Below are 13,054 nucleotides of genomic sequence, written 5' to 3'. Positions count from 1 at the left end.
CTGAATTAGTAGTGTGGGTCTTTGAGGGGGAAGACCTCCAATTTTAAATCACCAATGAAAATAAGGCAAAAAATAATCTCTGCTTTGGGAACCCAGCATGTTTGTCATTCAGGGTGGGGGACAAAAACCATCTCCCAGGTCAACCAGATATAAAGCTAAACATGACTTTTGTGGCAGGAGGCAAACCAAAAGATGATGCAGTTCAATACACACCCCTACACACTCTTCACATACATCTTTCCCCATTCCTCTCCTTTCTATGTCTGTGTGTTTTTGAGACAAGGTCCACACTGTAGTCCAGGCTGTCTTGGAATTAACTGGATAGCCCAGGCTAGCCTCAAACCCTCATTACTAGGTTTACAGGCATTCACCACCAAGCTTGGCTTGTGGTTTTTTGTTTGTTCATTTGTTTTGTTTTGTAAACTCTTTAGATTTAGCTTAAAGATGAAGTATAAATCAGTCTCTAGTGAGGAAGGAAATGTAGCCCTTTAGATATATAATTCTATCCGAAGACTTTTTCTTCAGTTCCTTCTTTTGGACTTCGTAGTCTCTGGTCAGTTCCAGGAATAAGGAAAATCATTTCAAACCATTTTTCTTGTCTAATCTTTCTTTTTAATTCCTACTACAAAACAGCATAAAAAGCTGGGTGTGTTCTGGGATATATTGGAATAGGCAAAATGTGATAGGTTGCAAAAACACTAAATATTAAAGAAAGCTTGATGATTTAGACTCCACCAAACTTAAATCATTCGGCTTACATACAATGCCTTTAAGCAACTGAAAATGCAAACGGTGGTCTATGAAAAAAATATTTCTGTGTGCATGTGTGTATGTGTTCAAAATGCTTGTATATAGAATATAGTATATATTAATACTATATATAAGATATAGTATATAGAATAATACATAATATACATATAAATGATATAGTATATAATAAATTTATAAGAATACTTCTGAAAGAAATGTTACCTAAAAAGTACAGAGATGTTTAATACAGATGAGAGGAAGTACATGGCATCATTAGCCACCAAAGAGATGAAGATTGCAGACGCCGTGGGATACTTTAGCTCATCCACTACAATTGCTGGGATTAAAAAGAACATCTCTGCTTCAGTTATTTGGTGAGTCTCATACTTGGGAGGCAGAGGCAAGATCATCAAAAGTTAGCCTGAGAGACATAGTGAGAACCTGTATCCACAAGACAAGTAGACAAACAAAAGACACCAGAAAAACAAGTCCGTCAAAAAGTCTTGGTCGGTTAAAAGAGCTTGCCTCCAAGCCTGATAAATGGGAGTTCAATCCCAGGCGCTGTAACGTGGAGGAGAACCAGCACCGGCAAGGTGTCCTCTGACATTTGTGCTGTGGCATGCTTGTGCCTGCGTACGCACACAAAATAAATAAGTACAGCACACCATGACTGCTTAGAACGGGAGATGACTGGCGGTAACACGGAAGGGTGAATTTGGCACAATGGAGCACTCATACATCGCGGATGGAGAGTGAAATATAAATCGGCACAACCGCTTTGGAAAAAATAACACCCCGCTCCAGGGTCCAGGAATTCATTTCCCAAGTATTTACTTGAAACAAATGAAAACATGTGTTCATTGCCACCATGGTCATAATCGGCAAGGTGGAGGATAGTCATTCAATTAAATGTGACCCAACAGTACCAAAGTCACGTGACATTGACATGTGGCAACATGGAAGGATCTCAGAAACATTGGACCAATCCAAAGGATCCCAAATCCAGACCACATACCTCCATTAACATGGCTCAAAGAGCAGACAGGGCTGATTTGTCTGAAGCAGGAGAGTGCTTGCCCATCATGGGTTGGGGTGTGAAAGAACTTAGCGAGTTCAGTGCAGGGGTGCCATGTCTGATTGGGCTGGTGGTGGCTGGATTTCTTGCACTGCATAAAGTGTCTGCTTTAGGTTTTGGAGCTTTGCTGTATATAAAACATTCTTAAACAGTAATCCCCAAACCAAAAGTAGACATGGTCAAACATGGGTAATTGAATGTGGCACAATTGGGGTTTGTAGTTTTTCTCTCCTAGTTCAGTCAGGGTGAGATTCCATTTGGTGTTATGGGCAGTCACAGTCTCTACTGAGCTACAGCCACAGTTCTCACTTAAAAACAACCTCAGATGCCCGTGTACCAAAAGGCTCTGCTGAGTGAAAACATTTTGCACATAATAATGACACACATGGTATATGTAAGAATTGGGAGGCGGTGGCATGTCAGTGGGAACTTGCCTTTCTTATATTTCCTCAGTTTCCTAATAGAAAAACTCTATTAAACACTAAGAAATTGATTACGAGTGGGTGAAAGCAGTTGACTTATTAACAAAAATGACAATATTTAAATGCTTCTGCATAGTGTATGTTCCAAAGAGATGAAAAGAATCGGATTCTTATTCCTTAAAATGTAGGACATGAGGGCTATACACATAATTTTAGAGTGTCACAAATAGCATTGGGCAGATATAAAAATAGTATTTGTAACTCTTTTGATTAAAATATTAATTATGTGGGACTGCCAAGATGGCACTTGCTGCCAAGTCTGAAGCTCCAAGTTTGGTCATGGGAGCCCACGTGGCGGAAGGAGAGAACGGACACCTGTAGGCTGTCTTCTGGCCTCCACATGCCCTCCCACACTCGCACTGCGACATGCGCGCACTGGCATGCACACTCGTGTGTGCAAACCACACCAATAAATACAGAAAAGTAGTAATAAGAGTGATATGTATGTGTTTCTGTACCCTTTTTACCCTGGCTTTGGGGATGAAGTAGAAAAAAATTACTTCTCTTATTCCTCTTTTTATATTTTGTTTATTTGTAGATTTCGAGAGTCTGAAAATTTATTGAACTTTCAGACATGTTGGCAATTGTCAGAGGAAGATTCAAGAGCCAAGAGGAAAATGCTTTTAATTTTAAAGACTGAGATTTGGTTTAGTCTTGAATGCCATTATAGTGAATAATGAGGCCTGATCCTAGACTTCAAAAGAAATATGAGCATATGGTTGTGCCATTTAGCACTTAATGCTGCTATGAATTTCCAGTTAGACCCCAAACTTTTCCTTTCTCCCGTGGTCTCCCTCCCCTCTGTCATCAAGCAAAAATGAAAGGAATCCCAGTCCCGCTCTTGTGTTTTCTGTGATATCGGCTTTTTGTGTGTGTCTCAAAAATTGAGTTTTATAAAGAGACAAAAACCTGAGGCATTAATCAGATCTAGGAGGCTAATTACTGCAACTCCAAAGTTTATTACTTTTAAATATTAACTGCTTAAAATGATTCATTTGGAGATCAAATGATTAATCCCTCTCCATCGCTGTAAATGTCAGCAGTGGGATTAAAGGATTTAGATGGGCATGTTTACTCAACCTTAAATTTCTCTACTAAAGACACCAGTTAAGTATCCTCGGTTTATCACCGTTTCATGTTAGTGTTTCTCTCTTCTCTCCTTCCTTTAGCTCCCCTACCTAACTGATTGTTAACTCATTTTGGCTAAGAAGGCAAGCTCTTCTTTCAGGCTTGGCGGTCAGGCAGCTTTGTAGATTACCTACCAGAAGGTGTAAGGAGATAGATGTAGCTTAGAGCCCTCCTCGGGACACAGTGGGAGTAATCCATTCCCCTGTCTTGGCCTTTATGGGTCTCATGTCCTGAGCCCACAGCTTACTGCTAAACTGGTATCCAGTTCCTTGTCACGTTGCCAATTTCGGATGCACATTGCGAAGCTCCATGGTGCCGCTTCAGTCCCAATGATTAAACTCCTGCTGCTTCATGCCAAACCATATGCATATTGAGACCAACACCTCCCACAGTCTGCCTATCAGATGCCAGCAGATATGTCGTAGGGGTATTATCATCTCCGGGTCTTGGCTTGTTCTAATGGCATAATTAGTAAGTAAAAAGCAAACTCATTTTCAGAATGCCTTTTCAATAAATGTTTTAGCATTACTGTAATTGCAAATGGTTGCTAAAATCAGATTTTTCGTGGCTGGGTGTATAAAACCTAGGGTGAGCATTAAGACTTTGTTCTTATTTTACATGTCAGTAGACTCACAACCTAGGTTTTCTCATTCGCTCCACAAACCTTCCATGCAGTATCCATGTGAGTCCCCTGCCACGGAAGCCTGACAAATCTAATTGGGGGGAGTGATACCCCACAACATTGATTTTGTATCTGCTTCTTCTCCTTGACGACATACCTGGAGCTTTCCCCTTCTGACCCACATCATCAAATCCACTTGGTGAGCACTTTGAATTTCCGTGGACTGGGGGACCCTCCATAGCTGCATTCTGGATGACTGTGGGGTACATCCTACCTCTCTCCATTAGACTTGTGATTGTAGTAATGAGCTCATTGTCACCATCCTCTGGAAAGTCAAGGTTATCGCTGTGGAGCCAGAAAATATGCTCTTTTTTCTCACTTGCAGTAACATATAAAATACTCCCCCATTCACATGGCAGAGTTGGATGGTTAACGTTCAATACCAACTTGTCCGCATTGAAAATCACATAGGATGTTGGTGAAGTACACCCATGGTGTATATGCGAGGACATTTCCAGAGGAGAATAACAGAGAGGAATACACGCCTTGGGTGGGCAGAACCATTCCCTAGTCTGATGGCCCAGTGGAATTAAACTAGAAAGAGAAGGAAGTGGGCTGTTGGCATTCGCCTTTGGTCTCTTTCCTGGTTCTACCTGGCATAAACTGCTCTCTTCCCTCCTGAGAGACTGATTACTCTGAACCCATGAGCTAAAATAAATAAATTAACTAAGTTTTATTCTTTAAGTTGTTTCTCTCAGGTATGCTATTGTGATGATAAGATATTGAAAAACAGGAGATGGTTCAGTGGTGAGGAGCATGCATTATTCCTGTGGGGGACCTGATTCAGTTCACTACACCCTTAAGGGATGCTCACAATTACTTCGAATATAAGCTTCCATATATCCAACACCCCCTTCTTGATACTGTAGCCACTCGCACACACATAACACTCACATTGAAAATAAAAATAAAATCTTAAATAAATAAATCAAAGCTGGAAACACCGGGGCTATACATCAGTGACAGAGCACTTGCCAAATTTGTTTGAAGCTCCAGGGACTCGCCTCCCGGTACCAAAGTAAAAGTCTATTGCATATTTGAGGATAAGCATTCTGCTTAACAAGTGGCAAGTGTTAATTAAGAAAGTTAAAGTAGGAAAAAAACAATGTGTGTGTGTGTGTGTGTGTGTGTGTGTGCTTCTAATATAGACTGTGCTATTGTTGTACATTTTGTGAACACGCCCAAAAGTGGAGCCATAGTTAGCAGGCAAGCTTGCTGCTTCCACCAGCACCTAACAGAAGCCTGTAGTTTTGGACCCCTGAAGAAAGAATGTCATCCTGTGCCCAAGAACAAATAATGTCATTCAAGCTCACAGAAACTAAGGGGAATAGTACAAGACAGTGGCAGATTAATTTGGTTTTGTTGTATTTATGCTGATCGATTTATCCATTTTCCTTATTTGGATTATGGTTGTTATTTGGAACAATGGGTTTTTATTCCCTTTTAAGACGACCCACGTATAAAGAAGGAAATCATGTCCAAGGTCATTTCTTCAGAGCAAGGAGGATTGGGGGCACAGCTTATTCAAGAGAAGGTAGCTTTGAATGAGAACTATTAAAGAGCAGATTGACAAAATTCATTTTTAAAGTATTTTTTCATTTTTACTTACTAAGATAGTATCATGGAAAAAAAACAACCCCTCAAGCCTATTCTGTTCCGTTGTTTTCTTTGCAGCCAATCCCTTCTAAATGGACCATCATACGTTATTTATACTTCCTGCTCTTTATTCATGCTTAGAACACAGGCACATTTATATCTGTTTGTTCTCTCTCCCTTAGTTGCCCGAAGGGTGATCATACCATACACTCTGTTGCGTAACTGACACTTTCAACTTTAAAAAATGTGTGTGTGTACGCGTGTGTATGCGCGCCTGTATGTGTGTGTGCACGTGTGTGTGCATGTGTGTGTGTGTGTGTGTGTGTGCGTGTATGTGCATGCGTGTGTGGCTCTCCTCCAGATCTGAAGATCTGAGTCCAAACTTCTGCTTTAAGTTATCCATGCAGTGTTCCGTAGTGAACATACGCATCTCACCCAGGCAGCCACTCTCTGGTAAATGTTTGGGTTGTTTCGATTTTTGCATGGATGCTATAGTAAATGTTTCTTGCCCGTGTACATTTGGGAGCTTCGTATAGCATGTAGCTATTAAGATAAACTATCTGGCTGAGTTTCAATGGGAAGGCATTTCCTAAGGAAGAAGAGGGTGCATTAGAAGACAAAGGAATATAGAGAGGAAGCACAAATAGAGCCTCATAGCATGCCCATGGAACAAACAGCTTTCACAAAGAGCAGTGATTCCGGTTTCCCCCTTGAAGTCAATACACTGCAGTGACCTAAATTCCAAAGACACAGAGCAAATTCTAGACTCTGTTTACAGTGTGATATCCTAGGGAAGGAGCTGATAGGAACGAGTGGAGGTGAGAACATGAACTTGGGACCGTCCTGCACTGACGATGGGAATTAAGTAGTGCTTCTCTGTGGAGAGCAACGCCTCTCCTAGTGTAAACCCAGGAGAGAAGAAGACATACACACACCAGTCCTGGTGTGCCGATATTCCTCGAGGTATTTTCCTAGTAGCGCCCAATAGAAACAACCCAAATGCCCACAGTCTCTTGAATGCATATGTGAAAGATGACATATCCATACATTGTAATACTCAGATATGAAAAAAATGTATTTCTGATACAGACTAAAATGTTTTCCATTTTTAATTTTTTTTCAGATTTTGCATGCTGTCTGTGTCTGTGTGTCTCTGTGTGTATCTGTATGGGCACACATGTACTAAGGTCTGAATGTGGCGGTCAGGACAACTTTCAGGGATTGGTTCTCTTCTCTGCACCATTGGGGTGCACTGATGGAACACAGGTCAAGCCTGGGTAAAGGCCTTTACCTACAGAGGCATCTCACGCCTGTGTTTGAACTTGAAAATTATGGTGGTCAGTGAACCAAGCCATAGAAGAGCACACACTGTAGGATCATCTCTGAAATCTCTCAAATCACCATCTGTACGGATAGAAGTTGATTGGTGGTTACCAAGGGACAGGAGAGGGAGGATGCTAGCAGAAACTGTGAGATGGCTGATAATTATGGAGTCTTTTCTGGGGATAGGAAAGGCATTCAAAAATTGATTTGGTCATAGTTGCAGAAATCTGTGAATCTCCTCAAATGCATCGAGTTGTACACAATGCATGCATTGGGAATTAGATCTGCCTGGAGTTCCTTCCCACATGTCGCTCAATTGGCTGATTGCTTATCTAGCAGGCATGAAGCCCTGAGTTCAGTCCTCATCACCACCCAAAACTCAACGGTGCTGCACACCTATAATGCCAGCATTTGGGAAGAGGCAGGGCAGGAGGATCAAAGTCCGAGGTTACAGTTGGTGTGAAACTGTGACGAGTTCCAGGCTAACCTAGGCTGCTGATACCCTGTTTTAAATCATACACACACACACACACACACACACACACAGAGAGAGAGAGAGAGAGAGAGAGAGAGAGAGAGAGAGAGAGAGAGAGAGAATCACCCATGCCACTTGTTCTCTTACATAGTATTTTCAAGCGTCATTCTTAGGAAAGTCCCTACCTCCTTTAATTAGGTTCCAGGTATTTCAGAAGGGAGGAACACAGGCTGTGTAGCTAACCCATTTTCCTGATCCCCCTCCTTTACTTAAGGCATAAGTGCTATGCTGCCATGTTTGAAGTGTTTGTTCTTATACCATTCTGTCTGCTTTGTCACATATCCCAATTCCTATTTAAAAAAAAAAAACATTTATTTTAAAGTGATGCAGCCTGCCTTGGCTATATTTATTCAATCTTTCCTGTATAGATTTTTCAGTTTATGAGTATCATAAAACAGAATTGGCTAATCTAATCCAAGCTAATGTTGCATTTTAATCACCGTGCGTTCCACCCTCAGGTATACTTTGTTCTTGCTATAATTTATTGTTTTGGTCCTGTTTCAAATTATAATGGGAAGATCTGCTGTTGGCCCCGATGACCAAGGCTACCGAAATTCAAAGTGCAACAGATAAAAATAAACACTCTTTTGGCCAATTTTGGACAAACAGTTAATCTAAAGACTGTGAAAGGCAAAAAGATGAGTTAAATGTAATAGTGTTAGAACTACTGCGAAGAGCATAAGTCCTTGACACACAAACCTGGAGCTTATTCTCACGCACCTCACAAGTGCTTGTCTTCCACAGAATTGTCCTTAGTGGCTTCTGACGCACCTACCTCTCTGTATTGCCCTCAGCCCTTCTCTGAGACAAACCAAGCTCAACCCCACTGTCCCAGCTCTTACGTCCCTGCCAGCTGTCTCTTCTCCCAGGCATGAACCTTTCTTCGCTCCGTCTGCTCTATATTTGTTAAAACTGCCTGTGTTCATTATTATTAGTATTAGTATTAAGAATAGCATATCTTGCAAACAGCACTAGATGGTGGGAAATGAGTTGATAAATTAATTAATTACTCTGGCTTATGGTTAGTTCTCCCCCAGGGCAATCCGATTCAATCAAGAGATCCTAGAATTCAGGACTGCCTAACCAAAGAGAAGAACCAATAGCAGTAGCATTTTAAGCCTGAGAGCAGTTCCGCGGCAAGGCATTTTGCAGTGATGGCGGACGACTTACATACACACCAGCTTTGGTGGTGGGGTGACCATTTGCAGGTGATTTGAAAGGGAATCTTTAAATTATAGGTCACTATGATTATCATGCCTACCAATATATTTTAAGGGATTTCCTCACATTTACGTAAGCCATGCCCCCCACCCCCGCACTCCTTCGTTGCTATGTACACCTCACACGTGTTAAGCGAGCACTGTTCCACCGAGCCCATCACCAGCCCAGAACCACCACCTAGGTAAAGTCATGAACACTCTGATAGATATAAAACATGGTAGGAAAGAGACCTCAGCAGAATTTGTGGGTGGCTTTAACCTTTATGTATCTGAAGTCAAGTTCTGGAAACAAAACTAAGCTTTTCAATTTGGCCAAGGAACTCTACCAGCGGTTTCTGCTATTGTGCTCGCTTTATAGTTTAAACTTCAGAACTAAAGTCCTAAAGACATTGGAATTCTTGTGTGCTACTGACTGCAGAGGGTCAAATAATTCTGGACCTTGGGTTGTGTGTATTTCTTCCTTCGTGAGGACAGCATGTGGGATATTTAGCTGCTCAGCGAGCTATGCTTATCTGCCCAGAGAGCAATTAAGGGCTGCGGCTTTCTGCTTTCTTTCTGTGTAGATTTTGATATCAGGACGGCAGTAAGGTGAGAAGTCGTTAACTCGGAAAACGTTCCAAGTTACCGTTCAGGAAGTAGGGAGTTTGGTTTGGTTGTTTGTTGTTTTCTGTTCTGGAATGTCCAAAGAATTACAATAGTGTACTTTCCCCCCTAACTCTAAAAAATACTTCATATTCTAGTTTGAACAATCAGTATGGCTGGCGGCATAGAGATCCCGCTCCACTTTAAAAGTGACCAGTAAACAACAGTAAAGAAACTCTTCCGTAGCTCATCCATGTCCACTTCTCATGGTATCAGCCTTACTTTACTGACTTTTCGTGGGTACAATCTGGATGAATTCTTTACGGACACAACCCACACCATGAGTTCGCCTTCCTTCACCCTGGCTGGGAGAAGCAACTTTCCTTTTTCCTCCTCCTTTTTTCTTTTCAATTTTTTTTTTTTTTTGCCTTCTGTGCTGATTTGATTCCAGCGCTTATCCACATCTCTCTGATAAGCACAGTTTGATTTCTAGCTAATTTGTGGCAGCGTTGTTCATTATTTATGAGTGTCATTGTCAGAATCCATTTGGAAGTCTGACTGAGATAAAGCTGATTCCAACTTCCGATATGACCACAGCAATAAAACAATTAACTGCACTAGTTTAAATGTGTCGGGCCTGGAGGGGGCTAATATCTTTACAACCAAATATTTACTAGATCGTGTCTTGTGTTTGATTTATTTCCTAGAAGATTCAACATGCCATTTTATCACAAATAATTTATAATACCCTCTCTTAAAAATATAATGTAGGTTTCTCATAACAGCAAATTAACACTAAAATATTCATGTAAATCCATAAGATGGAAGTGGGAAAATTAAGACCATGAGTCATATAAATACTTAATATTCATAAAAGATTTGGTAAAGAAGCTGTGTTTAAATCAGGCTTTTTCTCTTACTCTTCCTTTTATGTATTTGATTCTGGAGGTGCCTACGTCTGGGGCCCTCTCATACAGGCAAGATGTAAAACTGGGTGAGCCCTTGCCTTCTCTGGATCTTCTACAATCAAGCAGGATTAAAATTGTCCTTATTCATAGAGTAATAAAACACTGAGACCCCCAAAACAAATACAAGTTGGGAAGAGTCATTAATACTCGAGGTCTTTCTAAAGTGCCACCTAATTTAAACACTTTTGCTTTAAGTGATTGCCGTGCCATGAGTTTTATTATGCTCAATTTATTAGTGAAGGCTTGTGGAGTTCACAGCCATTTATTTTCAGGGAACCTGATTGTATCATTAATTTTTAAAAACGTATCAACTCCCACTTCCTTTGTTGAGTGCGCTGGACTTGGAAAACTCTGGTTCACTTTGGTCAATCCAGATGTTTCCAGGTGTTTCTTCAAAGCAAGACATCTAGGAAAATAAATATGCAATGTGTGGTGATAATTTTCAAGGTGTTACACTACTGAATGTTGAGGTGCACACGCCCATACCTACACAGACATGCACACACATAAAGATGTACACACTCATCTACACATGCACACACATACGTATGGATGCACACACAATACACACACACATAGGGAGAGAGAGAGAGGGAGAGAGAGACATTTATGTTGCTTTCTGAGTGAAAGCGAGAAGATACAGTTAAAATGACCAACTCCTGTTTCTACTTAAGCAGTAGCTCATTACCCTGAGGTAAACTTTTTTTCACCCAAAGAAGTAACATGTAAGTGGAAAAAAGATCCCATGGTTAGGACCAAAGCTAGCACAGATGGCCATTTCTGTTGCTTCACGGTCGGCTAAGCCAAATTCTGCCATCAGAAACCAGTTTTTCGGTCCGTGTTAGGTTTTCGTGGTTAAGCCATGAATCCATCTCTGGAGGTGCTTAGGGGGTGAAGTTGACAAAAGCACTCTGAGCGGAAGTCCGCATCCAGTCCGCTGGGCCTCCTCCCGCCCGGTAGTTGCATCCATTTGACCATATGTCCGCAAAGCTGGCGCAAACCCCTGGTGCTGGGAGCGGGAAAGCCTGGACAATCGAGTGTTTCTTTCAGGGAAGTTTTCTTTTTTGAAAGAAAATAAAGTAAAAGAAACTAAACCGCGGGACTCATATACTTACTAGTTGTTGTCTCTCTTTCCCCCTAATTAGGACAGAATTTTACCCTAAGGCAGTTAGGCGTGTGTGAGTCCGCAACCCGAAGAGGAGTGGCATTCTGTGCAGAAATGGGGCTCCCTCACAGAGGTTACTCCATCAGTGCAGGGTCAGATGCTGACACGGAAAACGAAGCAGTGATGTCCCCAGAGCATGCCATGAGACTTTGGGGCAGGGGGGTCAAATCGGGCCGCAGTTCCTGCCTGTCAAGCCGGTCCAACTCAGCCCTCACCCTGACAGACACAGAACATGAGAACAAGTCGGACAGTGAGAGCGGTAAGTTGTATTGTTTACTTTCCTACGTTGGCGATTCGTGCGTCCCTATTCCGGTTGACTGTGATTCATGTTTTCCTTCCATGCTTTCTCTTTCTTGTCTTTTCTTTTTGTGTTAAGGTGGTAGGGCCCAAGAAATTCTTGTGAACGGCGTGGGGACCTGTCCCCTGGTGTACGGTGGGATCAATATTTGATGTCAAATTATTAAATTTGCGCAGACTCTGTATGGTGTGTTAGATATGGTTTTTGGGAAAACAGCTTGTGTACAGGAGCAGGGGAAAGAAAAGATTAAGTCTGACTTATATTGGATCATGTCACCTGTTAGCTTTTGTGGACTAGGAAAACCGTGTTGGTAAAAGTTTTCCCTGGAGTGAGCTTGCAATCAAAGATGTCTTAGCAGATTCCTCTTGAAGATATCTCAAAGAAGTCGCAGGATCTTAGAATGGGTGAGTGGACACACAGAGTAGTTTATTACCAGGACTCAACTGATTGAAGAGCAAATTTGGTCATGCTTTAAACTTCCTAGCTTATGAGAGCCATTGAAATCTTGGTAAAGGTTGGGAATGTGGCCTTTGATGTCTTTGGGAACTGCATTACTGTGCAATTAAGTCCACATACAAAAAATTGGATTTAAGGGTGTCTAAACAGCAGCTTTGCCTGGTCTAAAAAATGTCATTATAAATTACGAGTACTTACGTCCTACTGCCGGAGTGGAGTAATAATATAAAAAACTGTATGCAATAATAAATTGAAAAGAAAACTTAATATTTTATTAAGACAGTACTGCTAAGAAGAATTGGAACAATGGCACCAACACAGAGACAATTAAAAAAGAAATCTCTCCAGCTTTTAATATTAGGCGTGTGCTTCTCCTTCAGTTTCTTATTAATGCAGTGTCTATCCTATACATCAAACAGCAAAGAGAAAATTAAACCAGAAGAATTGCAGGATGTGTGAAAAGGAAGATGATTGTGTATTAATAATGTTTCACCTTTATTATTTATTGAGCATCTTTCTCAGCTTTGGTATATAACAGGAGCGCAGATCTGTGCTTAGTTTTCAGTGTCAGCTGAGATATAGCGTGACTCGGTGCTCCCTCCTGCTGCCTAGGCATTTCCTTGCTATTCATGGGGCGGAGAAGTTTCATTTAAATCATTGGAAACAATTTATTTTATGTAGAATCCTCTAATGCGTTAGTCCAAAGTGAAGCTAAATTACCAACAGCCGCTCGGTATCTTCCTGTTGGAAGTATGAGTCCTCCATGGTATCCGCCTTTATTCCAACACCATCAA

General features: G+C 41.3%; 1 protein-coding gene across 8 annotated transcripts in view; it reads left to right on the top strand.

Moving 5' to 3' along the window:
• Positions 1-13,054, top strand: part of Tenm3 (teneurin transmembrane protein 3) — a 458,688-nt gene that overhangs the window by 27,172 nt on the left and 418,462 nt on the right. For 3 of the 8 annotated variants that reach the window (XM_075986768.1, XM_075986767.1, XM_075986766.1), the window contains exon 1: positions 11,498-11,765. The exons of 3 other annotated variants lie outside the window; for them this stretch is intronic. In XM_075986768.1, the coding sequence (XP_075842883.1) occupies positions 11,561-11,765 (205 nt within the window). In that variant the 5' untranslated portion in view covers positions 11,498-11,560. Of the gene's footprint in view, positions 1-11,486; positions 11,766-13,054 lie in introns of those variants that run through there. 2 more of the 8 variants (XM_075986771.1, XM_075986765.1) reach the window with 2 other exon arrangements.

The sequence above is a fragment of the Microtus pennsylvanicus genome, chromosome 9 (assembly GCF_037038515.1).
Source record: "Microtus pennsylvanicus isolate mMicPen1 chromosome 9, mMicPen1.hap1, whole genome shotgun sequence".
Lineage (NCBI taxonomy): Eukaryota > Metazoa > Chordata > Mammalia > Rodentia > Cricetidae > Microtus > Microtus pennsylvanicus.
The sequence above is the reverse complement of the archived record's forward strand: the minus strand, read 5'-3'. Positions and strand labels throughout refer to the sequence as shown.